The 27327-nt window shown below is 41.7% G+C and overlaps 2 protein-coding genes across 8 annotated transcripts in view; both read left to right on the top strand.

Moving 5' to 3' along the window:
* rassf3 (Ras association domain family member 3) overlaps positions 1–5251 on the top strand; it is a 21071-nt gene extending 15820 nt beyond the window's left edge. The window contains exons 5-7 of one of the 7 annotated variants that reach the window (XR_013963506.1): positions 267–382; positions 1355–2357; positions 2695–5251. Coding sequence is in view for 1 of the 7 variants with exons in the window: in XM_080756905.1 (XP_080613031.1) it covers positions 267–382; positions 1355–1504 (266 nt within the window). In the remaining 6 variants the exon portion in view is untranslated. Of the gene's footprint in view, positions 1–266; positions 383–1354 lie in introns of all 7 variants that reach the window. The other 6 variants (XR_013963507.1, XR_013963508.1, XR_013963509.1 and 3 more) reach the window with 6 other exon arrangements.
* A 4911-nt stretch (positions 5252–10162) lies between these two features.
* The window catches only part of LOC308310846 (SLIT-ROBO Rho GTPase-activating protein 1-like), a gene marked incomplete at both ends in the record, with an annotated part of 63697 nt that continues 46532 nt past the window's right edge, over positions 10163–27327 (top strand). The window contains one exon of the mRNA XM_080757295.1: positions 10163–10229. Within this exon, the coding sequence (XP_080613421.1) occupies positions 10163–10229 (67 nt within the window). The remainder of the gene's footprint in view (positions 10230–27327) is intronic.

The following is a 27327-nucleotide window of genomic DNA, read 5'->3' as shown; positions in this document are numbered from 1 at the left end:
CAAGCCGAGAGCTAAGGCATCGGCAAAATTCTGTTCAGTGTCTGCAATAATTGGCAGTCGCCATATATGGAGAAGGCGATGCTTTCTGTACCCGTGATCTGTATCTGAAGCACTTGTTGTAGAGTTTGCGCATCCACTATTGTTTGTGTTCAAGAAATGTATTGTAAAATGTGAATACAAATAAAGATGTGTGTGTGTGTGTGTGTGTGTGTGTGTGTGTGTGTGTGTGTGTGTGTGTGTGTGTGTGCGCGCGCGCGCGCGTGCAGTGTACATGTGCAGGTTGTCAGAAGGGGAGCAGCCTTTAACCCTTCGTCTCCTGGCCGGTCCAAACACAGACATTCTGAACTTTGTTCTGAGAGAACAACACACTGGAGAGATGATGGTAGGACGCACGCACGCACACACACCGGTATCAATAAGCTTTGGGCTTATCGAGTACCCGGTATCAATAAGCTTTGGGCTTAAGCCTGTTATGGAGCATAGCGGTTCATGACATCATGTTTAAACAATCAAGACAAGAGGCGATCGTAACAAGTCCTAGTTTTACCATAGTCACAAGGAAATGGAACGCTTCAACCATATAGTGCATCGTAGTCCCGCCCCCTTCATGACGACGCCAGGCCCAGGAAATTAATCCCAGTGCATTTTTCCCATAGACATTTCAAAAAGTATTTATTTAAAGACCTTTTAAGCGTCGTACGAGTCGTGACAAATCATGACAACAAACACAATATTTTGGACCAAACAAATAATTACAAAGAAGAAAAACAACAAAAAAAAGTGTTGTAACCTGCCGTTTTTTTCCTACTTTCTAATTCTTTGTTTGGCCCCAAAACATTGTATTTATTGTCATGATTTGTCATGACAAGAGTTGGCTTTGTCTTCGTCTTTAAATAAATACTTTCTGAAAAGTCTATGAGGAAAATTAACAGGGATTTATTTTCCGGGTCTCTCGAGGGGGCGGGACTGCGACGCTCTGTACCAGATATCTATAATAATGGAATGCTTCAACCATATACCAGATATCTATAACAACATGATTGAAAGAAAGAACTAGTGTATTGTCTGCTAGCGTGCTGCTTGCTTATGTTATGGATATACATACTCTTGACTTTTACTTCTTTGTCATCAGTAATTCAACAAAAGATACTTATAAAACGCCCAAATAAGTTGCATTAAACGGCGCTACAGGGGCCAGGGCGGGTCTTTTGCCCAACCCTATGGGCGTTGTGATATAGGCTATATAGACTATATATTAGTTAATGACGGGTGCATTCTGTCCTCTCGCCACCAGTGGGCGTTGTGATACAGGCCGTTAGTTAATGACGGGTGCATTCTCTCCTTTCGCCACCAGTGGGAGGCCTTCTCGGTGCCGGAGCTTGGCAACTTCCTGCGGATCCTGGAGAGGGAGGAGCGCGAGCAGCTGGACGCTATCGCGCGTCGCTACGCTAACTACCGCCAGAGACTGGATGACGCGCTGCGCCGCGCCACTACCGCCCCCTAGAGGCCCAGGGGAGGCGCTGCACTGCGCCACTACCTCCCCCTAGTGGTGCGGGGGGGGGGGGGGGGGGAGAGGACACAAGATGAAATCACACCAAAGAGGATCCAAATCACACCAAAGAGGATCCAAATCAAACCAAAGATGTTCCAACTCAAACGGAAAAGCTTGTTCTCGTTGAAAGATGGAGAACGATGATGCTATAAGCGGAGGGGCGGGGCTTAACGGCATCGATTTTAAAGGGCCACTTCAACCCCTTTTGCCAACCAGAATTTTTTTTAATTATGTTTTGGGAGACGATAAAACACTAGCGCCACCCCTTACCCCTTATCCCTAAACTTATTTGCCATTTTTTACTATTTTAAAACATTTAAAAAATTTAAAAAAATTTAAAATGGTCCAAATAGCCGATCTACAAGCTAACAACATGTGGATGTAGATTGGCTAGTTGAACTATTTTTTAATGTTTTAAAATAGTAAAAAATGGCAAATACGTTTAGGGATAAGGGGTGGCGCAAGATGGAGTATTTTCCGTGTGTCGCGGACACTGGTCTCAACGGCTCGATTACTACAATAACCATGATGTTTTGCTGTACTCTGGGCTGTCTTACTGAGACAACATGTAGTCCAGGAAGTAAGTGAGACCAGTGCACTTTCAAATACTCTAAAACCAAATGTTATGAACCCACATTAAAGTGTTGTCTTGTTTCCCAAAAACTAAACTGAAATAATCTGGACTTTTAACGCAGATGTTGTCTCCTGGATCAACGACAGGTCTGTTAACGAGGGGCGCGACAATTTCTGAACCATTTCTAAACCAAATGGAGTGTAACACATGGAACCAAATGGACCCTTACGGGTCTGTAACTGTGAGTGTAACACATGGAACCAAATGGACCCTTACGGGTCTGTAACTGTGAGTGTAACACATGGAACCAAATGGACCCTTACAGGTCTGTGACTCTGAGAGTGTAACACATGGAACCAAATGGACCCTTACAGGTATGTGACTCTGAGAGTGTAGCACATGGAACCAAATGGACCCTTACGGGTCTGTGACTCTGAGAGTGTAACACATGGAACCAAATGGACCCTTACAGGTATGTGACTCTGAGAGTGTAGCACATGGAACCAAATGGACCCTTATGGGTCTGTAACTGAGAGTGTAACACATGGAACCAAATGGACCCTTACAGGTCTGTAACTCTGAGAGTGTAACACATGGAACCAAATGGACCCTTACAGGTCTGTAACTCTGAGAGTGTAACAAATGGAACCAAATGGAAACTTACAGGTCTATTTGGTTCCATTTGGGGGGAGGGGGGTCCTTGAAATGAAATACAAAGTTTGACAAACTACTGCATTATAATGTAATGAATAGATTAGAATTGAATAAATGGAGAGAGAGAGAGAGAGAGCGAGAGTGATGGAGTGATAGAGTGACCTGTAAACTTATGTGATAACTCCATGTAAAGTTGTGTGAAGTCCACAATATGGTCACACATTTCAGCAGGTCAGTGAGGTCACACATGTCAGCGTAACACCACCACGCTGGAGTGAGTGCAAGTGTCTCTCTCTCTCTCTCTCTCTCCCCCCTTTACGTTGAGTAATTTATGCATTTTTCTTCTTTTCTTGGTAAAGATGTGTTGCGTATAATTTAATGTCTTTGGGGTTGTGACGGTGTGTAAATATCCTGTTCATCTATATGTGGGTGAAGCTTTTATATTAGATTATAATTCAATATTGTATTTTCTTGTCATTTTGGAACAGAGAGAGAAAGAAAAAGTCTTATTATATTTTTTACAGAGGCGTAAAAATCAAGCAGAATCGGAAGCCAGCGGAAAAGACAATCAACACATGCACGCACAGTGCACACGCAAGCACACACACATGCGTGCACACACACATGCACACACATGCATGTATATTATAGGCTCATAATGTGGATTCTGGACATGACCATATTTTTGGATGTCGTCGACTCAAACGATAACTGATCAACGTCAAAAGGCTGTTTTCTTTCACCAACACTAACTGTCTGTGGTAATTATCGTCTCACATTTATGTCTGGTTTTATGCTGAAGTCTGTGTGGAGTTGAACTAATGAATAAAAACAACATTAATACAAATTAAAATAAATGTTTTATAACGTTAATGATGTTCTGATCAAACCTGAGGCGCTCGTTAACATTCAGATCACATGATAATGACTCTTAGACGAGTGGTGGGGGAAAAAAAGTACTCATGTTTTGTTTTTACCTTTTGGTGTTTTAACTAAGCATTATGTTATACTTTAGCTATTGGAAAAATAGCAGATCTACAAGCTCATAGAGCGCCACCGAGTGGCGCGCTACGAGCTTATAGGTCTGCTATTTTTGAAAAAATCGTGAAAATGCGGCACAAATCTTTGAATATATATATTCTTTCTGTTCATATTAGCTCTCGAAGCTTTAGAGATACGGTTGCTTTGAAAATCATGTTATAATGGAGGCTCAATGGGGGGAGAAAAATCCCATAGCTGGTGGGGACGGAGGTGTTGCATAGCAACCGGAGCAATGCTAAAGGGTAAATTGACGGTCGCCATATCGCTGTCATATATGGAATATATGCGGAGGGTACGAACATGTTCGTACGCTTATAATCGTATAGATGACGAATAAATAATTATGTCAACGTATCGATACTGCCGTGCAGAAACGCCAACGCTGGGCTGGAGCTACTGTACGCTCGCATGAAACGAGTATCTATTTTGGTAAAATGTGCAGATAGACAGGTTCCTATACAGTGTTCTTAGAATGTTAGACAGGTTGTGAGGACATGTCATAAGATGATATGATGATAAGGTGATATGATGATGTCATGATGAAGAGGGCTGTGTTGCCGTGGGAACGGACTGGTTTCAGGAAGTGGTCATAAGCGGGGGGGGGGGTACAGGAAGCAGGAAGTGGTCATAAGCGGAGTACAGGAAGTAGGAATGGTATAGACTGTATCTTTGCGTCTTCGTGTCGCTGTGCTTCCATTGACAATGAATGGTAGACTGTATCTTTGCATCTTCATGTCGCTGTGCTTCCATGGACAGTGAATGGTAGACTGTATCTTTGCATCTTCATGTCGCTGTGCTTCCATTGACAGTGAATGGTAGACTATCTTTGCATCTTCATGTCACTGGCTTCCATTGACAGTGAATGGTAGACCGTATCTTTGCGTAGAGTTTAATGTTTGTGTTTTCTGAACAAATTGACAATGAACGGAGAATTTACGTCACAATGTGTGAGCAAATCGGCCAATAAGGGACCACCATTCTCGACGATGATGTACGACGATTAGAGCCCCCCCCCCTCACTTCACGCGGGTGTGATTTTTATTTTCTTCCAAAGCCATTAAGAGTCACATTATTATTACTCATTATTATGCAGAATGTGCCATATCAAGTTTTAAAAATGTATATAAAAGTCTTTTGAAAGTAGCCGATCTACAAGCCCTCAATGCGTCGCATCGTGACACATTGTGGGCTTGTAGATCTGCTACTGTCAAACGGCCGACATGCATATGAGGTTGAAATGTTTAATGTATGTTTTTTTGTCATCGTAATCATCATACCAATCAAAATCTACAACGCAATATAATGTTTTTAACTAATTGTAGTGTGGTAAAAGTACAATATTTGACTATATAGTCTGAGATGCAGTAGAAGTAAAAGTATTGCAGATTGGACATACTCCACTAAAGTACAAATACCTCAAAGTTGTACTTGGTTCCTTTTTTTTTTTACACCCCTGGTCGTATCCTAGCAACCGTTTTATCAACTAAACACAGCTGACTTCAAAGTGAGCAACAGGGCTGTACAATGGTGACATCTAGTGGACAGTGTAGGTAATGCCTTCTGTCTGTCTGGAGCTGTGCTGACGACCAAAGACTTCTTCTGAGCTTATTTAAATTTCATTTTTTTTGTTTTTTGTTGAATAACTTTATATCATTATTATTTATATTATTATTATTATATAACCAAAGATTTGATGTTGTTGTGGTTGTTGTTGCCTGGAGCAAAGAGAGAGAACCCCATTGGTGGGGAAATATATAACGTTTAATTTAAATTGTTATTTACCGTACCTGAATTTAATTTACTTTTCAAACAAACACTGGGCAATTTAATTAAAGTAACGTTGATGATCTGTGTGGAAAGATGTGTTATTTTTTTTCTCCTCTTATTCTCCTTGTTCCCGCGTCTTTGGCACTGCTATTTATTACTAATTCAATGCATTTTATAGACAACTAGAACTGCACTCTGTCGAGTGCCTACTTGCTTGTTGCACTAGTAGGCCAAGCAGAGTGTGCAAGTTCTGTAGACTGCTACAAACTTTCAAATCTCAGCCTCTCTGTGAAAGAACATATTGAATTATTAGATTGAGCTATTTGCTATACGTAACTTGCTTCTGGAGGAAAAAAAGTTGTATTTTTAAGTATGGTAAAAAAAATCTTCTATCTCTAAAGAAAATATAGTTCCGTCCTTTTAGAAGTGTCTAGGATCCACTTGTATAACTGGCTCTCAATGATGACGTATTAAAGATGTATATGTAATTTCTGAGTTGGTTTAGTGGTATAATGTGGTTACTCGGGTGCTTTGATGCGTAGCCTATGTCCCTTGAATCCACCCGACACTGAAACATATCATCTTCATCACGTCATGGGACATATACGCTTCGTAGCATGACGGAAAACATACCTGCATGGTCTGCTTCGTGCCAGCATATGACGTCATATCATATGCTGCTAAGAGACATATCTGACTTACTTGTTTTATTGTCTCCACCAGGCCGAAGGCATGGGGAGAGAGTATGTTTAGTTGTCTCCAACAGGCCGAAGGCATGGGGAGAGAGTATGTTTTGTTGTCTCCACCAGGCCGAAGGCATGGGGAGAGAGTATGTTTTATTGTCTCCACCAGGCCGAAGGCATGGGGAGAGAGTATGTTTTATTGTCTCCACCAGGCCGAAGGCATGGGGAGAGAGTATGTTTTATTGTCTCCATGGGGAGAGAGTATGTTTTATTGTCTCCACCATGAAGGCATGGGGAGAGAGTATGTTTAGTTGTCTCCACCAGGCCGAAGGCATGGGGAAAAATGTAGAATTTCACCTTGTGATTAATGATTGATCTGAATGTCTTTTCCCAAATGTGTACAGGCTATTTAACAATAGCCTACATTATTATACCAAACACTGTCATGATTATTAAACAACTGTCCGTTTTATTCGCGACGGTTTATGTTTTTGTCTGAATTAAGATGCTGCAGTTTATTATGACTCAGTGTCATGATCTGTCACACCGGCTGTCAATCGATCAATATCATCGGATTCCGCCCCGCTAGTCAGTCAGTCAGTCACACCCTTTTACATTTTATTGGTGCTGTTCAATTATATTATTATTATTTCCAGTGGCCAGTGGGTGAAGGGTTACTATAAGGTGAACATATACCGGAGATAACCTACCCTACCTACCGGGCGAAGACATGCACACACCGCTATAACAGCTGTGTGTGTGTGTGTGTGTGTGTGTGTGTGTGTGTGTGTGTGTGTGTGTGTGTGCACGAAGGCATGGGGAGAGAGTATGTTTAGTTGTCTCCACCATGAAGGCATGGGGAGAGAGTATGTTTAGTCGTCTCCACCAGGCCGAAGGCATGGGGAGAGAGTATGTTTTATTGTCTCCATGGGGAGAGAGTATGTTTCATTGTCTCCAATGGAACCAGACGGGTCCATTCGCAGTTTGCAGAATTACAGTACATTTCAAGCACAACTCAATACAAAAACTTAACTGTGAGTATGGACGACCCAATTAAGCATTACACTTGTTTACAAGAGGGTACACCTTGTTCAATTCATCAAAACATTTAGAGACGTACAAATAGACACTTCTATATAGCGAAAAAACAGGAAATTATCATCATCAAAGAGGTAAAAAAAACATAGGGGGGAGAGTCAGATTTTACGGGGGCCAGTTTCGAATTGCGGCCGTCCGTATAGGTGCCCTTTGAGGACGGTTTTGAAGGAGTCTAGGGATTCGCAACGTTCCACATTTTGGAGCACATAGGAGCGAATATAATAATATAAAGGTAAAGGCCTTTCTTATATACAGTATAAGTCTATGGTTGCAGGCTTGCAGCGCCACGTAGAACCACTAGAGGGCAGAACAGGTCTTCTATGTCGCTATCTATCAGGGCAGAGATGAACGGTTACGGTATCTCTTCAACGAGGATGTATTGATTTGATATCAGGCACGTGCAGAGGGGGGTTGGGGGCTAGGGGGCTTGAGCACCTGCCCTTTTTTTTGCCACATAAGGACATGTGGGGGGGTGGGTTCAATACGAGCTTATGCGGGGGCCAATAAGGGCTAGTGTGTGTGTGGGGGGGGGGCAATAAGTGCCATTGGCCCTTCAAGACGAACATTTGACAAGTAATGATAAATTCCATAATGAATTATCTTTTAATCTGCCATCAGTCATCAGGGGGGGGGGGGGGGGGGGGGGGCAATAAAAGCTTATGTGGGGGGCCAATAAGGGCTTGTGTGTGGGGGCAAATAAGGGCTTATGTGTGGGGGCAGATAAGGGCTTATGTGGGGGCCCAATAAGGGCTTGTGTGTGGGGGCAGATAAGGGCTTGTGTGTGGGGGCAGATAAGGGCTTATGTGGGGGCCCAATAAGGGCTTGTGTGTGGGGGCAGATAAGGGCTTGTGTGGGGGGCCAATAAGGGCTTATGTGGGGGGCAATAAGGGCTTGTGTGGTGGGCAAATAAGGACTTGTGTGGGGGGCAATAAGGGCTCATGTGGGGGCCAATAAGGGCTTGTGTGGGGGGCCAAAAAGGGCTTGTGTGGGGGGCCAATAAGGGCTTATGTGGGGGCCAATAAGGGCTTATGTGGGGGCCAATAAGGGCTTGTGTGGGGGGCCAATAAGGGCTTGTGTGTGGGGGCAGATAAGGGCTTATGTGGGGGCCCAATAAGGGCTTGTGTGGTGGGCAAATAAGGGCTTGTGTGGAGGGCAATAAGGGCTCATGTGGGGGCCAATAAGGGCTTGTGTGGTGGGCAAATAAGGGCTTGTGTGGAGGGCAATAAGGGCTCATGTGGGGGCCAATAAGGGCTTGTGTGGGGGGCCAAAAAGGGCTTGTGTGGGGGGCCAATAAGGGCTTATGTGGGGGCCAATAAGGGCTTATGTGGGGGCCAATAAGGGCTTGTGTGGGGGGCCAATAAGGGCTAGTGTGGGGGCCAATAAGGGCTAGTGTGGGGGGCCAATAAGTGCCATTGGCCCTTCAAGACAAACATTTGACAAGTAATGATAAATTCCACTATCATAATGAATTATCTTTTAATCTGCCATCAGTCAGTTTTAGTTTCAGATTAATGAGAACATATTGCTTATTTAAGTTATTTTACTGTCCAATGACATGAAATGGCACAAGGGAAGGACTCCACAAAAAGACCACACATGTGCCCTTTTCTGGAGTTTGAGCCCCTGCTCCCCCAGTGCTCTCTGCACGGCTACAAGAGTCTACCATGTTCAATTCATCAAAAAATAATATTGATTGAAACGATTACCGGTAGGCTATACCAGCTGACCTAGTCTCGCGTTGCCATAAAGAAAATGTAGAATTTCACCTTGTGATTAATGATTGATCTGAATGTCTTTTCCCAAATGTGTACAGGCTATTTAACAATAGCCTACATTATTATACCAAACACTGTCATGATTATTAAACAACTGTCCGTTTTATTCGCGACGGTTTATGTTTTTGTCTGAATTAAGATGCTGCAGTTTATTATGACTCAGTGTCATGATCTGTCACACCGGCTGTCAATCGATCAATATCATCAGATTCCGCCCCGCTAGTCAGTCAGTCAGTCACACCCTTTTACATTTTATTGGTGCTGTTCAATTATATTATTATTATTTCCAGTGGCCAGTGGGTGAAGGGTTACTATAAGGTGAACATATACCGGAGATAACCTACCCTACCTACCGGGCGAAGACATGCACACACCGCTATAACAGCTGTGTGTGTGTGTGTGTGTGTGTGTGTGTGTGTGTGTGTGTGTGTGTGTGTGTGTGTGTGTGTGTGTGTGGTCCGTCCGTCCGTTACTCGCTACCTAGCTAGTGGGCGTGTGCCTAGTCAGTCTCCACTGCAAACCGGTGTGTGTGTGTGTACGTGTAGCGTGTGTGACACAGACACAGTCAGTGTGTGTGTGGAGTGTGGGCGTGGGTGTGTTTGCATGTCGCTCCTCCCGGCTCCAGGTTACAGAGGATAGTATTTTTTGTATTTGTATATTTTTTTACTACCTCAGTCCAGCTGAACACTAACAGGACAATATGGATTTATATTATGGTTCCGTTCGGCGCTGCTGAAGATGGATGGTTGATTGTTTCTGACTGAGCGGATAAGGCTGCTCTCCTCCGTGTGTGTCTGTGTGTGTGTGTGTGTGTGTGTGTGTTGTTGCGGCACTGGAATGGATTTTCTTCTAGTACAGTAGCCTATGGTCGCCCGTGTGTGTGTGTGTGTGTGTGTGTGTGTGTGTGTTAACTCGTGCTCTGCCATGACGCCTCCCGTGTAGACTCACGGAGGGGAATTCAAGGTTTTTCCGCACCTGTTTTCTACACACTGATTGATCACCTGTAATTTGCGCCGACATGTCAAACTCCAACAAGAGCAAGAAGGACAAGGAGATCCTGGCTGAGTACGAGAGTCAAGTGAAAGGTAAGGTTATATATTTATACCGAGTGGTTTTATTACTAACCTGTGTGTGTGTGTGTGTGTGTGTGTGTGTGTGTGTGTGTGGGGGGGGGGTCTTACACTATGGGCGCACCCACCAGTACCCTCCCCATCTCTCACTCACTTATTCATTCAATATCTCTCTCTCTCTCTCGCCGCTCACACACACACACACACACACACACACACACACACACACACCTGCCACAGCCACATCCTTCTATACCTACAATCCCTTTGCATTGGATTCAGTCCGTGTGTGTGTGTGGTGTGGGTGTTTGGGTGCTGTTGCTGACACCTCACCGTGAGACGTCAGTATTTCTGGGTTCATCTCGAGTGCTGCAAGGCGCCTGGGGGAGGGGGGGGAGGGTGGGTGTTCTGCGGAGTCCTTGATCTCTACCAGCCATGTGTATAAGAGCTGCTCTAGCATGCTGTACAGCCAAGCTGCTGTCAGAGGAAGACTGTCTACCTCGGGCGTGTGTGTGTCACAGTGTGTGTGTGTCACAGTGTGTGTGTGTGTGTGTGTGTGTGTGTGTGAGAGAGAGAGACTGTCTGGGAGAACACCGCCGCTGTCTATTGGTATTCCTGTGAGGTTGTGACTGCAGTATAGGCTCCCCTGTGTGTGTGTGTGTGTGTGTGTGTGTGTGTGTGTGTGTGTGTGTGTGTGTGCGTGAGTGCGTGTGTGTGAGATCCTGATCCGTGTGTGTGTGTGTGTGTGTGTGTGTGTGTGTGTGTGTGTGTGTGTCCTGATCTGTGTGTGTGTGTCGTCCCGATGTGTGATGATGAGACACATGGTGAAGCGATCATGTCTGCCAGCTCAACCATCAACATCTTGCGAGAATGGCTGCCATGGTTACGGTGACTGTGCCCCCCCCCTTTACCCCCGCCATGGTTCCTTCCACCTGCTGTGGTGCCTCGGGGGACAGGGAGACAGGGAGACGGGGGGACAGACAGGGGGACAGGGCCACCCTCTCCATCTCTAACTCATTACATCCACCAGTATCTCTCTCTCTCTCTTTCTCTGTGTGTCTACGTCATTCTTTCTACATCATGTCACACACAGGCATAGGTACAATATAGCAGCGGGGGGGGGGGCAGCACTGTGATGTCAGGACATATACCTTTTAATTTGTTTTTTCTATTCATTCGGTCATTATAAGGTCCACAGAATGAGAGGTCTGCTCTGCTGGAAATATCGCGAAGAAAAAGGTTATGGCCATTTTTGTATACGACAACCAATGTGCCGTGATGATGAGGTCAGCACATTTGTGGATATAGCCACATTTAGGCCACAAGGAGTGTTTTCTCGTGGGTGGCTGATACTACAGTCCTAGATTTCTGTACAGCAGCTGTGGTTCCCTACCTGTCGGCCTGGGGCCTGTTGTCGGCCCGGTGCTCTGGATCTATTCTGCACAGCTGGGGAATTCTTAAGCCAGTCAAAATATCAAGGCCTGTATTGTTGTGTGGAGAGAGCACTACTTTCTTCGCAGATGGCAGTGCACATGAGTCTGGGCCGTGCATTTTAGTTTTAGTGTTTTGGCATGCTTTTCCATCCTATCTCCAATCTTTCTGGGGCTGAAGCTCTCGTTGGCTTTTTGTTATCGGCAAATTGATGAGAGCCAAAAGACTATTATTCTGGGCTTTGCAGATCTTGTTGAATGATACTGGGAAGAGGTCATTTAACTCTGAAAGTGTACAAATGGACCAGGCATTTTCACCTCTCAGAGCTGAGTGAGGAGGAGGATTGTATTGTGGAGAGGATCATTTATTAAGATGCCTGATGATGAGGCATTGTTTCTTCTGATGACAGTAGAGTTGTGGCCATTCCATACTAGAAGGCTTTATTTTTATTTGTAGTTGTTATGTTACGTTGTTACGTTACAGCATCAACTAAGATGCTGAACGAGGCTCTGAAACAGCGGTAACTACGTGAGGCTAGATTATTCACATAATGTGTGCAATTGTGTAATGTTGTGTCTTCCTCTGTAATGTATTTTTGTCTGTCATTGATGTTTTATGTGTGGCTGTAGCTGGGGTGAAAGCCCAAGACAAATTTCCCTTGTGGACAATAAAGTTTACCTTGACCTTGACCTTGTCCCCACCAAAGAGGGCCAGGTGTTATTTGTAGTTGTTACGTCCCCACCAAAGAGGTCCAGGTGTTATTTGTAGTTGTTACGTCCCCACCAAAGAGGTCCAGGTGTTATTTGTAGTTGTTACGTCCCCACCAAAGAGGTGTTATTTGTAGTTGTTACGTCCCCACCAAAGAGGTCCAGGTGTTATTATTTGTAGTTGTTACGTCCCCACCAAAGAGGTCCAGGTGTTATTTGTAGTTGTTACGTCCCCACCAAAGAGGTCCAGGTGTTATTTGTAGTTGTTACGTCCCCACCAAAGAGGTCCAGGTGTTATTTTGTGCAAAAGTGCATTATTGGCTATTTCCCCTTCACCATAAGCCCTCAATGGGGGTTCGGGTTTTTGTACTATTTCGCTTATTTCCTAGTAAAGTGTGCTGCTTGGGATACTATTTACATTTTTGATTTAGATTTTTGAGCGATGGAAATAAGCAAATTAGCACAACACCCCAATGCCCCATTCAATTCAATTCAATTCATTGAGGGCTTATGGTAGGGGAAATAGCCAATAATGCGTTTTTGCACAAAATGACACCTGGACCTCTTTGGTGGGGACGTAACAACTACAAATAAATGTAAGAAAGCCTTCTAGCATGGAATTCTCCTTTTTAGAGTCTCTTTCATTTCATTTGATGTAATTTTCAGTCGTGCACACAGTTTCTCAGCTCTGTCTCTCTGGTTTCGTCACATGGCTTCAGTTCTCACACTTGCAGCTCTCACACATATAGTCAGTTGTCACCTCCTGTACGCCCACACTGTCACTTGGCATCCATGAGGAATACAGGCTCCTGCTTTGCTCTGAAAGGCAGAACCATGTTTCTGTGCTTCCATGTCAAACAGAACGGAGGAAATGGGGGTGTTTTCCTCTCTCAGATACCCCCTCTCTCTCTCTCTCTCTCTCTCTCTCTCTCAGCAGGAATACAACACAGTAAAATACCCATCTGACTGTAAATCAACATGGTTTGTAACTCGGAAGTGAACTAATTTAACCAAATAAATGGTAAATGGTCCCTAGCGATGACATCAGGGAACGACAGTTTTCTACCTCTGGTCTGTTTTGAGGCAGGACTCCAGAGAAGAAGGGAAGATATAACCTCATTGTCAGCTCTGTAGCAGTGGTCGATGGGTGGACTAGTGTAGAAACACGGGGAAGGTTGCCGTATATAATATTAGTTGATAGGTGGACTAGTGTAGAAATACAGGGAAGGTTGCCGTATATTAGATTAGGCGATGGGTGGACTAGTGTAGAAACACAGGAAAGGTTGCAGTATATTAGATTAGTTGATGGGTGGACTAGTGTAGAAACACAGGGAAGGTTGCCGTATATAAGATTAGTCGATGGGTGGACTAGTGTAGAAACACAGGGAAGGTTGCCGTATATTAGATTAGTCGATGGGTGGACTAGTGTAGAAACACAGGGAAGGTTGCAGTATATTAGATTAGTCGATGGGTGGACTAGTGTAGAAACACAGGGATGGTTGCCGTATATTAGATTAGTCGATGGGTGGACTAGTGTAGAAACACAGGGAAGGTTGCTGTATATTACTGTAGATTAGTCGATGGGTGGACTAGTGTAGAAACACAGGGAAGGTTGCAGTATATTAGATTAGTTGATGGGTGGACTAGTGTAGAAATACAGGGAAGGTTGCTGTATATTAGATTAGTTGATGGGTGGCTCTTCCAAGACAGATTTTGCGCTCTCATTAGAAGGCGGGTGTAAGTGCCATCCAGCCATTTCTCTAGTTGTGTCCATGTCTCTGAGCCACAGAGTAGAATCGGCTCGACGGTCGTCCTAAATATTTTTTATATATCTTTTCTTACTAAGCTGGGATGACCAGATCTTATGCATGTCATTGCAGGCTTACCAGGCCATACCCTTCCTATAGTTTGAAAGTCCTTTTGGGACTTTCACACACACATTCACACCTTTACATAGATTGTGCATTACATTCACCCATTCACACACACACACACACACACACACACACACACACACACACACACACACACCGATGGCGGAGGAAACCATGCAAGGCACCAACCTGCACATCAGGAGCAATCAGGGGTTCAGAGTCTTGCTCAAGGACACTTCGACACTAACTCTAGGGGAGGCAGTGTTCGAACTGGCAACCTTGCGGTTACCATCCGGCCACTCTATGTCACCCTTATGAATAGACCCTTATGCATTTGGAGCCATTGGGCCAATGGGGCCGTGGCCCAGGGGCCCTTGGCTCTCAGGGGCCATTTGGGGAAATTGCACTGCTCTGCACTGGGTTTGAAGGCCTGAGGGACCTTCATTGGTCATTGATTTAGTTCAATGTAGGTCAAAAAGTTGATAAAAACACGTAAAACCTCAAAAGATTTGCACGGGGTGACTGTAGCTCAAGAGGTAGAGCAGGTCGTCCAATGATCCATGGGTCGGCGGTTCGAATCCTGGCTCCTCCTCCTGTCTACATGTCGAAGTGTCCTTGGGCAAGACACTGAACCCCAAATTGCTCCCGATGTGCTGGTTGGTACCTTGCATGGCTTCCGCCGCAATCGGTGTATGAGTGTGTGTGTGAATGGGTGAATGTAATGCACAATCTATGTAAAGCGCCTTGGATAAAGGCGCTATATAAATGCACCATTTACCATTTATTTACCACGCATGAGCGCTATGGGGACCCCAAAAAAGGGGCTCTTGTGCTGGTCAATCCGTCCCTGCATTTAAGTACATTCTGAGTTAAATAAAACACGGAGGATTTTAACCGTGTATACAAACTAACTTATACTCAACCCTCTGTTCGCCTCATTGTGCTCATTCTGTCAGAGCAACGGTCCCTCTTCCGTACCACACGGACACTCATTCTGTCAGAGCAACGGTCCCTCTTCCGTACCACACGGACACTCATTCTGTCAGAGCAACGGTCCCTCTTCCGTACCACACGGACACTCATTCTGTCAGAGCAACGGTCCCTCCTCCGTTACCACACGGACACTCATTCTGTCAGAGCAACGGTCCCTCCTCCGTTACCACACGGACACTCATTCTGTCAGAGCAACGGTCCCTCTTCCGTACCACACGGACACTCATTCTGTCAGAGCAACGGTCTCTCCTCCGTTACCACACAGACACTCATTCTGTCAGAGCAACGGTCTCTCCTCCGTTACCACACAGACACTCATTCTGTCAGAGCAACGGTCCCTCCTCCGTTACCACACAGACACTCATTCTGTCAGAGCAACGGTCCCTCCTCCGTAACACACGGACACTCGCGGGACGAATCGAAACTCAGATCCTGAGTGATTAGGTTTAATGGAGACCAGCAGAGGAGAGCATTAGTGCGTGTGTGTGTCTTTTATGCGTATAGAGATGTTCGCCTTTTAGCATGTGTGTGTGTGTGTGAGCCTTTTTACTCTGGTCTCTGGCAAGCAGCCAAACACACACGCGGGGATGCCCTGCATCACAATGACCACTCCTCCGTTTAACCCATTCTGAACGGGAATCCATTTTGGTGTTAGCATCATGTTATGCTTTAGCTATTGAAAAATAGCAGATCTACAAGCTCATAGCGCGCCACCGAGTGGCGCGCTACGAGCTTGTAGGTCTGCTATTTTTGAAAAATCGAAGAACGACTAACATTTTTAGAATCTGATCTCAGGTCAGAATGGGTTAATCAGACCAGTGTGTGTCCTAGTGGAAACCTCGTATGAATCTGATCTCAGGTCAGAATGGGTTAAAGAAAGCACAGCGGTTTCTGCGGGGGTCTCTCCTCGTCCTATCACCTCGCTCCTGGGGTTTCTGCGGGGGTCTCTTCTCGTCCTATCACCTCGCTCCGTGAGCGGCGCGGAGCTCAACCTATAGATCTGCATTGTAACTATGTGCTCTCCTAGTCTGCCTCACCCTCTCCGCCTCCTGATTGGTCAATGCTGCGGTAGGTAGGATGTAAGGCGTGTAATGTATACATCATGAGGTATAGCCGCTCTCTCTCTCTCTCTCTCTCTCTCTCTCTCATGATGAGTGTGAGGGCGTGTTCGGCGAGGTGAGTCGCCGTGCACAAGGTATAGCACACACACACACACACACACACACACAGACACATTATGCATTATTGCTGACGATACACATTTGAATGCACAACACGGGTGTTCGCGGTGAATCGATTCGAGCGGGCTCTTTCAGGGCATTTTGAGAACATTTATAAGCCGCTCCGCAGTGTGTGGGACGTCTAATGTGTCCCGAACGGGGAGCAGAGATGAGGATCTGGCAACGCTTAATGAGATATGCAAATCATGCCGAGAGACACGGGGGTTCTGCAGAGGAGAGAGGGAGAGCGAGAGAAATGGAGGGAGAGATGGAGGGAGAGAGAAATGGAGAGAGATGGAGGGAGAGAGAGAGATGGTGAGAGAGAGAGAGAGAGAGAGATGGAGGGAGAGAGAGAGAGATGGAGAGAGAGAGAGAGAGAGAGAGCGTAAAAGAGGCAGTGATGAAGGAGGAGACCTCCATGGGTGCTTGCCTTTCACTGTAAAAGTGTTCATGTTTTAACTCTGAGGTACAGATGGACCCAAATGGAGTTGAATGAACTCTGAATTTGACGGTGTGCAGCTGAGCTGCAGCTCTGGTTGTTTTTTGCCTGTGTCGGCATGTTAGTGACCTCACATCTGATTAGTGACCTCACACTAAAGGTTGGCCTTACACACGCATTTTTGACGCTCGGGGCGTGCCCGACTCAATCGATCTGCTCGGGGGGGCGCTCAAAGCGCGATCGGGATCGTCCCGAATGTTTGATATTTGCTCTGCCCCGCTCCGATTATCCTGTAGTGTGTCTGTGTGGTGCCGTGCTATCGGCTAGTGTAAGGCCACCTTAAGGCTGTCCCCGAACCTTCGCTCGTTAGGGTTGCCACTCGAATCTTAATTAATGGGCTTGAACCATTCGTTTTTGTTTTTGTTTTTTATAATTTTCTTTTTCTTTTGTTTTTTTTTAACTCAAGTATTTCTCGGCGAGAATGCGATATGCATAATAAGAGTACTATGTTCATGTTGTGTTTACATGTTGCATGTTTAGATGTTATTAATAATCAGGGGCGCCAGTGCGCATACGTCGTCAACATGTTTTCTGCATGTGAATCAAAGGCATGCAAGGCTGAGACATAACTCAAGGCTGAGTTATGTAGAGAAATCTGACAGGCATTCAAAAGGAACTCAAATGTGATGTTAATGTCCTGTAAGTAGACTTAGACTTAGTAAACTAGTGTTGCCTAGTAATCATTACACATGGCTCTTATTTTGATTAGTTGGTGCACAGGAAGTCCGTTTCAGTTGTAAACAAGCTACTACTATGACACTTTCCCAAAGTGATGTGATGTGAGCAAGAATATGATAATAAGATGAGTGGCTGTGACACTGGCCCAGATGTGCGTGTGTGTGCGTGTGTGTGTGTGTGTGTGTGTGTGTGCGTGTGCGTGTGCTTGTGTGTGTGTGCGTGCGTGTGTGTGTGAATGATTATCCAGCAGTAGTCTGCCCCCGTGTCCTTGGACCTGGTAGCCATGGTAACGACCACCTCCGAAGACATTCGCAAGCTTCCTGTTCAAGCAGTGACGTCAGACGCACGCGCACACACACACACACACTCACATGCACAAAAAACAATATTAACTCATGTACACGCTATGAAAATGTAGAGAGAATAACATGCCATATATTTAATAATTCCAAATGACTATTCATTCGTGAATAGTATTTCGTGCTGAAGGCTCTGCTGTATGGAGCAGATGTGTGTGTGCAGAAAAAGAGGAGACTCGTTCATCTGCAAACGGCATCGAGGCGTAACAGAAAACACTGTCGACGCTCGGTACCAGGCTCGGTACCAGGCTCTGTACCAGGCTCGGTACCAGGCTCTGTACCAGGCTCGGTACCAGGCTCGGTACCAGGCTCGGTACCATGCAGGCTCGGTACCAGGCTCGGTACCAGACTCGGTACCAGGCACATGAGTGTTAGAGGGGCAGGGGCTGAAATCCCGTAAGAGGGCACTTTTGGACAAAAATAGCAGATCTACAAGCTCTCAACGCGTCGCGCTGCGACGCGTTGAGAGCTTGTAGATCTGCTATTTCCGGGGCGGAACCCAGCACTCTTTAGCTACTGGAGATGCAGGTGTGTAACGTGGATTTAGAAAAAAGCAATTCTCCTGAACGCTGCCTTCCTTCCGGCATGGAGAGGAGAGGAGAGGAGAGGAGAGGAGAGGAGAGGAGAGGAGAGGAGAGTAGTATAATAGTGTGGGGGATCACTACCAATTCTGACCACTAGTGGCGCTAGTGAGCAATTTAATGCATAAATTATGCAAATGAGTAATTAAAATTCTCGACATTCCTTGAATTCCATAGATATAATTAGCATAATCATAAATAATAAATATCCATAAATATAAATATCCATAAATATAATTAGCATATAATAGTTTATAATTAAATAATAATAAAAAACTAATAATAGGTTATTTATAAAATGCATGATGTATGGTCCCTGCGTCACCATTTGCCATGTCCCCAACATGTAAATTTTGTCACTGGGGTTAAGGTGGGGGGATGGTCGCTAACCTCAGGCAATATTTATTTAGGGCAGGGGGGTCACTGTCTTAAGGGGGGATGGGCTCTAACCATGGGCCAGGTGCGACATGCAAATTAAATGAAGCGAGGGGGTGTGGTGGGGGGATGGGCACCCCCCTCTTTGTGGAATGCTAGGTGCCAGACATGCAAATTAAATGAAGCGGGGGGGTGAGGTGGGGGGGTGGTATCTAAACAGGTGCAAGTTAGATAAACAAGGGGGTGGGGTGGGCTCTAACCAGGTGCCAGACATGCAAATTAGATAATCACAAAGGTGGGGGTCCTTATCTTTGAAGTGAATTGTATGCATAAATTAATCAAGGTAGTATTTAAATTCCTTACATACATTGACAGTGGGTGTGTGATTCCACCTAGTGGTCAATATCTATATAAATATTTACACTGCAATACCATTTATGCCCTGATGTGATCTCAGTCATCTAGGGAAATGTTTTTCAATCATTGGTCTGGGGACCACCAGTGGTCCTTGAATGTAATTATTGTGTAAGTCAAGGATATCCCCCTAGTGGTCAATTTCTATAAATATATCTACAACTGCAATACCATTTATGCCCTGATGTGATTTCAGTCACCTAGGGAAATGTTTTCAAGCAATGGTCTGTGGGCTACCGATGGTCTTTGAGAGGGTTCAGGTGACCCTCCCCAGCTAAATCATGGAGAGTTGGTAACCAAATAGTCTCCTTATAGATCTTTAACTCTATACTTTTCAATTTTTTGTGTTTTGAATTTTTATGTTTCATGGTGTCCTAAGGTGTATGGTTTATTGTCTGTCTTGTATTATTTTTGGTGTTTTGTGTTGTGTCTTTGAATATTGTATGCTTCATGTGGTACTAATGTGTTGGGGTTATTGTCTGTCTTGTATTATTTTTGGTGTTTTGTGTTGTGACTTTGAATTTTTATGGTTCATGTTGTCCTAATGGGGTTGGGTATTGTATATCTTGTATTATTTTTGTGTTTTGTGTTGTGTCTTTGAATTTTGCATGCTTCATGTGGTACTAGGTGTTTGGGTTATTGTCTGTCTTGTATTATTTTTGGTGTTTTGTGTTGGGATCTTTGAATTTTTTATGTTTCATGTTGTCCAAATGGGTTGGGTATTGTAAATCTTGTATTATTTTTTGTGTTTTGTGTTGTGTCTTTGAATTTTGCATGCTTCATGTGGTACTAGGTGTTTGGGTTATTGTCTGTCTTGTATTATTTTTGGTGTTTTGTGTTGGGATCTTTGAATTTTTTATGTTTCATGTTGTCCAAATGGGTTGGGTATTGTAAATCTTGTATTATTTTTTGTGTTTTGTGTTGTGTCTTTGAATTTTGCATGCTTCATGTGGTACTAGGTGTTTGGGGTTATTGTCTGTCTTGTATTATTTTTGGTGTTTTGTGTTGGGATCTTTGAATTTTTTATGTTTCATGTTGTCCAGATGGGGTTGGGTATTGTAAATCTTGTATTATTTTTTGTGTTTTGTGTTGTGTCTTTGAATTTTGCATGCTTCATGTGGTACTAGGTGTTTGGGTTATTGTCTGTCTTGTATTATTTTTGGTGTTTTGTGTTGGGATCTTTGAATTTTTTATGTTTCATGTTGGCCAAATGGGGTTGGGTATTGTAAATCTTGTATTATTTTTTGTGTTTTGTGTTGTGTCTTTGAATTTTGCATGCTTCATGTGGTACTAGGTGTTTGGGTTATTGTCTGTCTTGTATTATTTTTGGTGTTTTGTGTTGGGATCTTTGAATTTTTTATGTTTCATGTTGTCCAAATGGGGTTGGGTATTGTAAATCTTGTATTGTTTTTTGTGTTTTGTGTTGTGTCTTTGAATTTTTGCATGCTTCATGTGGTACTAGGTGTTTGGGTTATTGTCTGTCTTGTGTTATTTTTGGTGTTTTGTGTTGGGATCTTTGAATTTTTTATGTTTCATGTTGTCCAAATGGGGTTGGGTATTGTAAATCTTGTATTGTTTTTTGTGTTTTGTGTTGTGTCTTTGAATTTATGCATGCTTCATGTGGTACTAGGTGTTTGGGTTATTGTCTGTCTTGTGTTATTTTTGGTGTTTTGTGTTGGGATCTTTGAATTTTTTATGTTTCATGTTGTCCAAATGGGGTTGGGTATTGTAAATCTTGTATTATTTTTGGTGTTTTGGGTTGTGTCTTTGAATTTTGCATGCTTCATGTGGTACTAGGTGTTTGGGTTATTGTCTGTCTTGTATTATTTTTGGTGTTTTGTGTTGGGATCTTTGAATTTTTTATGTTTCATGTTGACCAAATGGGGTTGGGTATTGTAAATCTTGTATTATTTTTTTTGTGTTTTGTGTTGGGGTCTTTGAATTTTGCATGCTTCATGTGGTACTAGGTGTTTGGGTTATTGTCTGTCTTGTATTATTTTTTGGTGTTTTGTGTTGGGATCTTTGAATTTTTTATGTTTCATGTTGTCCAAATGGGTTGGGTATTGTAAATCTTGTATTATTTTTTGTGTTTTGTGTTGTGTCTTTGAATTTTGCATGCTTCATGTGGTACTAGGTGTTTGGGTTATTGTCTGTCTTGTATTATTTTTGGTGTTTTGTGTTGGGGTCTTTGAATTTTTTTATGTTTCATGTTGTCCAAATGGGGTTGGGTATTGTAAATCTTGTATTATTTTTTGTGTTTTGTGTTGTGTCTTTGAATTTTGCATGCTTCATGTGGTACTAGGTGTTTGGGTTATTGTCTGTCTTGTATTATTTTTGGTGTTTTGTGTTGGGATCTTTGAATTTTTTATGTTTCATGTTGTCCAAATGGGGTGGGGTATTGTAAATCTTGTATTATTTTTTGTGTTTTGTGTTGTGTCTTTGAATTTTGCATGCTTCATGTGGTACTAGGTGTTTGGGTTATTGTCTGTCTTGTATTATTTTTGGTGTTTTGTGTTGGGATCTTTGAATTTTTTATGTTTCATGTTGTCCAAAGGGGTTGGGTATTGTAAATCTTGTATTATTTTTTGTGTTTTTGTGTTGTGTCTTTGATTTTTGCATGCTACATGTGGTACTAGGTGTTTGGGTTATTGTCTGTCTTGTATTATTTTTGGTGTTTTGTGTTGGGATCTTTGAATTTTTTATGTTTCATGTTGTCCAAATGGGGTTGGGTATTGTAAATCTTGTATTATTTTTTGTGTTTTGTGTTGTGTCTTTGAATTTTGCATGCTTCATGTGGTACTAGGTTTGGGTTATTGTCTGTATTGTATTATTTTTGGTGTTTTGTGTTGGGATCTTTGAATTTTTTATGTTTCATGTTGTCCAAATGGGGTTGGGTGTTGTAAATCTTGTATTATTTTTTGTGTTTTGTGTTGTGTCTTTGAATTTTGCATGCTTCATGTGTTACTAGGTGTTTGGGTTATTGTCTGTCTTGTATTATTTTTGGTGTTTTGTGTTGGGATCTTTGAATTTTTTATGGTTCATGTTGTCCAAATGGGGTTGGGTATTGTAAATCTTGTATTATTTTTGGTGTTTTGGGTTGTGTCTTTGAATTTTGCATGCTTCATGTGGTACTAGGTGTTTGGGTTATTGTCTGTCTTGTATTATTTTTGGTGTTTTGTGTTGGGATCTTTGAATTTTTTATGTTTCATGTTGTCCAAATGGGTTGGGTATTGTAAATCTTGTATTATTTTTTTTGTGTTTTGTGTTGTGTCTTTGAATTTTGCATGCTTCATGTGGTACTAGGTGTTTGGGTTATTGTCTGTCTTGTATTATTTTTGGTGTTTTGTGTTGGGATCTTTGAATTTTTTATGTTTCATGTTGTCCAAATGGGGTTGGGTATTGTAAATCTTGTATTATTTTTGGTGTTTTGTGTTGTGTCTTTGAATTTTGCATGCTGCATGTGGTACTAGGTGTTTGGGTTATTGTCTGTCTTGTATTATTTTTGGTGTTTTGTGTTGGGATCTTTGAATTTTTTATGTTTCATGTTGTCCAAATGGGTTGGGTATTGTAAATCTTGTATTATTTTTTGTGTTTTGTGTTGTGTCTTTGAATTTTGCATGCTTCATGTGGTACTAGGTGTTTGGGTTATTGTCTGTCTTGTATTATTTTTGGTGTTTTGTGTTGGGATCTTTGAATTTTTTATGTTTCATGTTGTCCAAATGGGGTTGGGTATTGTAAATCTTGTATTATTTTTTGTGTTTTGTGTTGTGTCTTTGAATTTTGCATGCTTCATGTGGTACTAGGTGTTTGGGTTATTGTCTGTCTTGTATTATTTTTGGTGTTTTGTGTTGGGATCTTTGAATTTTTTATGTTTCATGTTGTCCAAATGGGGTTGGGTATTGTAAATCTTGTATTATTTTTGGGGTTTTGGGTTGTGTCTTTGAATTTTGCATGCTTCATGTGGTACTAGGTGTTTGGGTTATTGTCTGTCTTGTATTATTTTTGGTGTTTTGTGTTGGGATCTTTGAATTTTTTATGTTTCATGTTGTCCAAATGGGGTTGGGTATTGTAAATCTTGTATTATTTTTGGTGTTTTGGGTTGTGTCTTTGAATTTTGCATGCTTCATGTGGTACTAGGTGTTTGGGTTATTGTCTGTCTTGTATTATTTTTGGTGTTTTGGGTTGGGATCTTTGAATTTTTTATGTTTCATGTTGTCCAAAGGGGGTTGGGTATTGTAAATCTTGTATTATTTTTGGTGTTTTGGGTTGTGTCTTTGAATTTTGCATGCTTCATGTGGTACTAGGTGTTTGGGTTATTGTCTGTCTTGTATTATTTTTGGTGTTTTGTGTTGGGATCTTTGAATTTTTTATGTTTCATGTTGTCCAAATGGGGTTGGGTATTGTAAATCTTGTATTATTTTTTGTGTTTTGTGTTGTGTCTTTGAATTTTGCATGCTTCATGTGGTACTAGGTGTTTGGGTTATTGTCTGTCTTGTATTATTTTTGGTGTTTTGTGTTGGGATCTTTGAATTTTTTATGTTTCATGTTGTCCAAATGGGGTTGGGTATTGTAAATCTTGTATTATTTTTGATGTTTTGGGTTGTGTCTTTGAATTTTGCATGCTTCATGTGGTACTAGGTGTTTGGGTTATTGTCTGTCTTGTATTATTTTTGGTGTTTTGTGTTGGGATCTTTGAATTTTTTATGTTTCATGTTGTCCAAATGGGTTGGGTATTGTAAATCTTGTATTATTTTTTGTGTTTTGTGTTGTGTCTTTGAATTTTGCATGCTTCATGTGGTACTAGGGGTTTGGGTTATTGTCTGTCTTGTATTATTTTTGGTGTTTTGTGTTGGGATCTTTGAATTTTTTATGTTTCATGTTGTCCAAATGGGGTTGGGTATTGTAAATCTTGTATTATTTTTTGTGTTTTGTGTTGTGTCTTTGAATTTTGCATGCTTCATGTGTTACTAGGTGTTTGGGTTATTGTCTGTCTTGTATTATTTTTGGTGTTTTGTGTTGGGATCTTTGAATTTTTTATGTTTCATGTTGTCCAAATGGGGTTGGGTATTGTAAATCTTGTATTATTTTTGGTGTTTTGGGTTATGTCTTTGAATTTTGCATGCTTCATGTGGTACTAGGTGTTTGGGTTATTGTCTGTCTTGTATTATTTTTGGTGTTTTGTGTTGGGATCTTTGAATTTTTTATGTTTCATGTTGTCCAAATGGGTTGGGTATTGTAAATCTTGTATTATTTTTTGTGTTTTGTGTTGTGTCTTTGAATTTTGCATGCTTCATGTGGTACTAGGGGTTTGGGTTATTGTCTGTCTTGTATTATTTTTGGTGTTTTGTGTTGGGATCTTTGAATTTTTTATGTTTCATGTTGTCCAAATGGGGTTGGGTATTGTAAATCTTGTATTATTTTTTGTGTTTTGTGTTGTGTCTTTGAATTTTGCATGCTTCATGTGGTACTAGGTGTTTGGGTTATTGTCTGTCTTGTATTATTTTTGGTGTTTTGTGTTGGGATCTTTGAATTTTTTATGTTTCATGTTGTCCAAATGGGGTTGGGTATTGTAAATCTTGTATTATTTTTGGTGTTTTGGGTTGTGTCTTCGAATTTTGCATGCTTCATGTGGTACTAGGTGTTTGGGTTATTGTCTGTCTTGTATTATTTTTGGTGTTTTGTGTTGGGATCTTTGAATTTTTTATGTTTCATGTTGTCCAAATGGGGTTGGGTATTGTAAATCTTGTATTATTTTGGGTGTTTTGGGTTGTGTCTTTGAATTTTGCATGCTTCATGTGGTACTAGGTGTTTGGGTTATTGTCTGTCTTGTATTATTTTTGGTGTTTTGGGTTGGGATCTTTGAATTTTGTATGTTTCATGTGATACTTCAAAATATTATTAATACAACAGGCCGCCTGTTTGTATTAATAATATTTTGAAGTATCACATGAAACATACAAAATTCAAAGATCCCAACCCAAAACACCAAAAATAATACAAGACAGACAATAACCCAAACACCTAGTACCACATGAAGCATGCAAAATTCAAAGACACAACCCAAAACACCCAAAATAATACAAGATTTACAATACCCAACCCCATTTGGACAACATGAAACATAAAAAATTCAAAGATCCCAACACAAAACACCAAAAATAATACAAGACAGACAATAACCCAAACACCTAGTACCACATGAAGCATGCAAAATTCGAAGACACAACCCAAAACACCAAAAATAATACAAGATTTACAATACCCAACCCCATTTGGACAACATGAAACATAAAAAATTCAAAGATCCCAACACAAAACACCAAAAATAATACAAGACAGACAATAACCCAAACACCTAGTACCACATGAAGCATGCAAAATTCAAAGACACAACACAAAACACAAAAAATAATACAAGATTTACAATACCCAACCCCATTTGGACAACATGAAACATAAAAAATTCAAAGATCCCAACACAAAACACCAAAAATAATACAAGACAGACAATAACCCACACCCCTAGTACCACATGAAGCATGCAAAATTCAAAGACACAACACAAAACACAAAAAATAATACAAGATTTACAATACCCAACCCATTTGGACAACATGAAACATAAAAAATTCAAAGATCCCAACACAAAACACCAAAAATAATACAAGACAGACAATAACCCAAACACCTAGTACCACATGAAGCATGCAAAATTCAAAGACATAACCCAAAACACCAAAAATAATACAAGATTTACAATACCCAACCCCATTTGGACAACATGAAACATAAAAAATTCAAAGATCCCAACACAAAACACCAAAAATAATACAAGACAGACAATAACCCAAACACCTAGTAACACATGAAGCATGCAAAATTCAAAGACACAACACAAAACACAAAAAATAATACAAGATTTACAATACCCAACCCCATTTGGACAACATGAAACATAAAAAATTCAAAGATCCCAACACAAAACACCAAAAATAATACAAGACAGACAATAACCCAAACCCCTAGTACCACATGAAGCATGCAAAATTCAAAGACACAACACAAAACACAAAAAATAATACAAGATTTACAATACCCAACCCATTTGGACAACATGAAACATAAAAAATTCAAAGATCCCAACACAAAACACCAAAAATAATACAAGACAGACAATAACCCAAACACCTAGTACCACATGAAGCATGCAAAATTCAAAGACACAACCCAAAACATCAAAAATAATACAAGATTTACAATACCCAACCCCATTTGGACAACATGAAACATAAAAAATTCAAAGATCCCAACACAAAACACCAAAAATAATACAAGACAGACAATAACCCAAACACCTAGTACCACATGAAGCATGCAAAATTCAAAGACACAACACAAAACACAAAAAATAATACAAGATTTACAATACCCAACCCCATTTGGACAACATGAAACATAAAAAATTCAAAGATCCCAACACAAAACACCAAAAATAATACAAGACAGACAATAACCCAAACACCTAGTACCACATGAAGCATGCAAAATTCAAAGACACAACCCAAAACACCAAAAATAATACAAGATTTACAATACCCAACCCCCTTTGGACAACATGAAACATAAAAAATTCAAAGATCCCAACCCAAAACACCAAAAATAATACAAGACAGACAATAACCCAAACACCTAGTACCACATGAAGCATGCAAAATTCAAAGACACAACCCAAAACACCAAAAATAATACAAGATTTACAATACCCAACCCCATTTGGACAACATGAAACATAAAAAATTCAAAGATCCCAACACAAAACACCAAAAATAATACAAGACAGACAATAACCCAAACACCTAGTACCACATGAAGCATGCAAAATTCAAAGACACAACCCAAAACCCCAAAAATAATACAAGATTTACAATACCCAACCCCATTTGGACAACATGAAACATAAAAAATTCAAAGATCCCAACACA

This window comes from Protomyctophum bolini (genome assembly GCF_963924005.1).
Source record: "Protomyctophum bolini genome assembly, chromosome: 23".
Classification (NCBI taxonomy): Eukaryota; Metazoa; Chordata; class Actinopteri; order Myctophiformes; family Myctophidae; genus Protomyctophum; species Protomyctophum bolini.
Note: the sequence above shows the minus strand (reverse complement) of the source record. Positions and strands in the feature narration are given on the sequence as shown.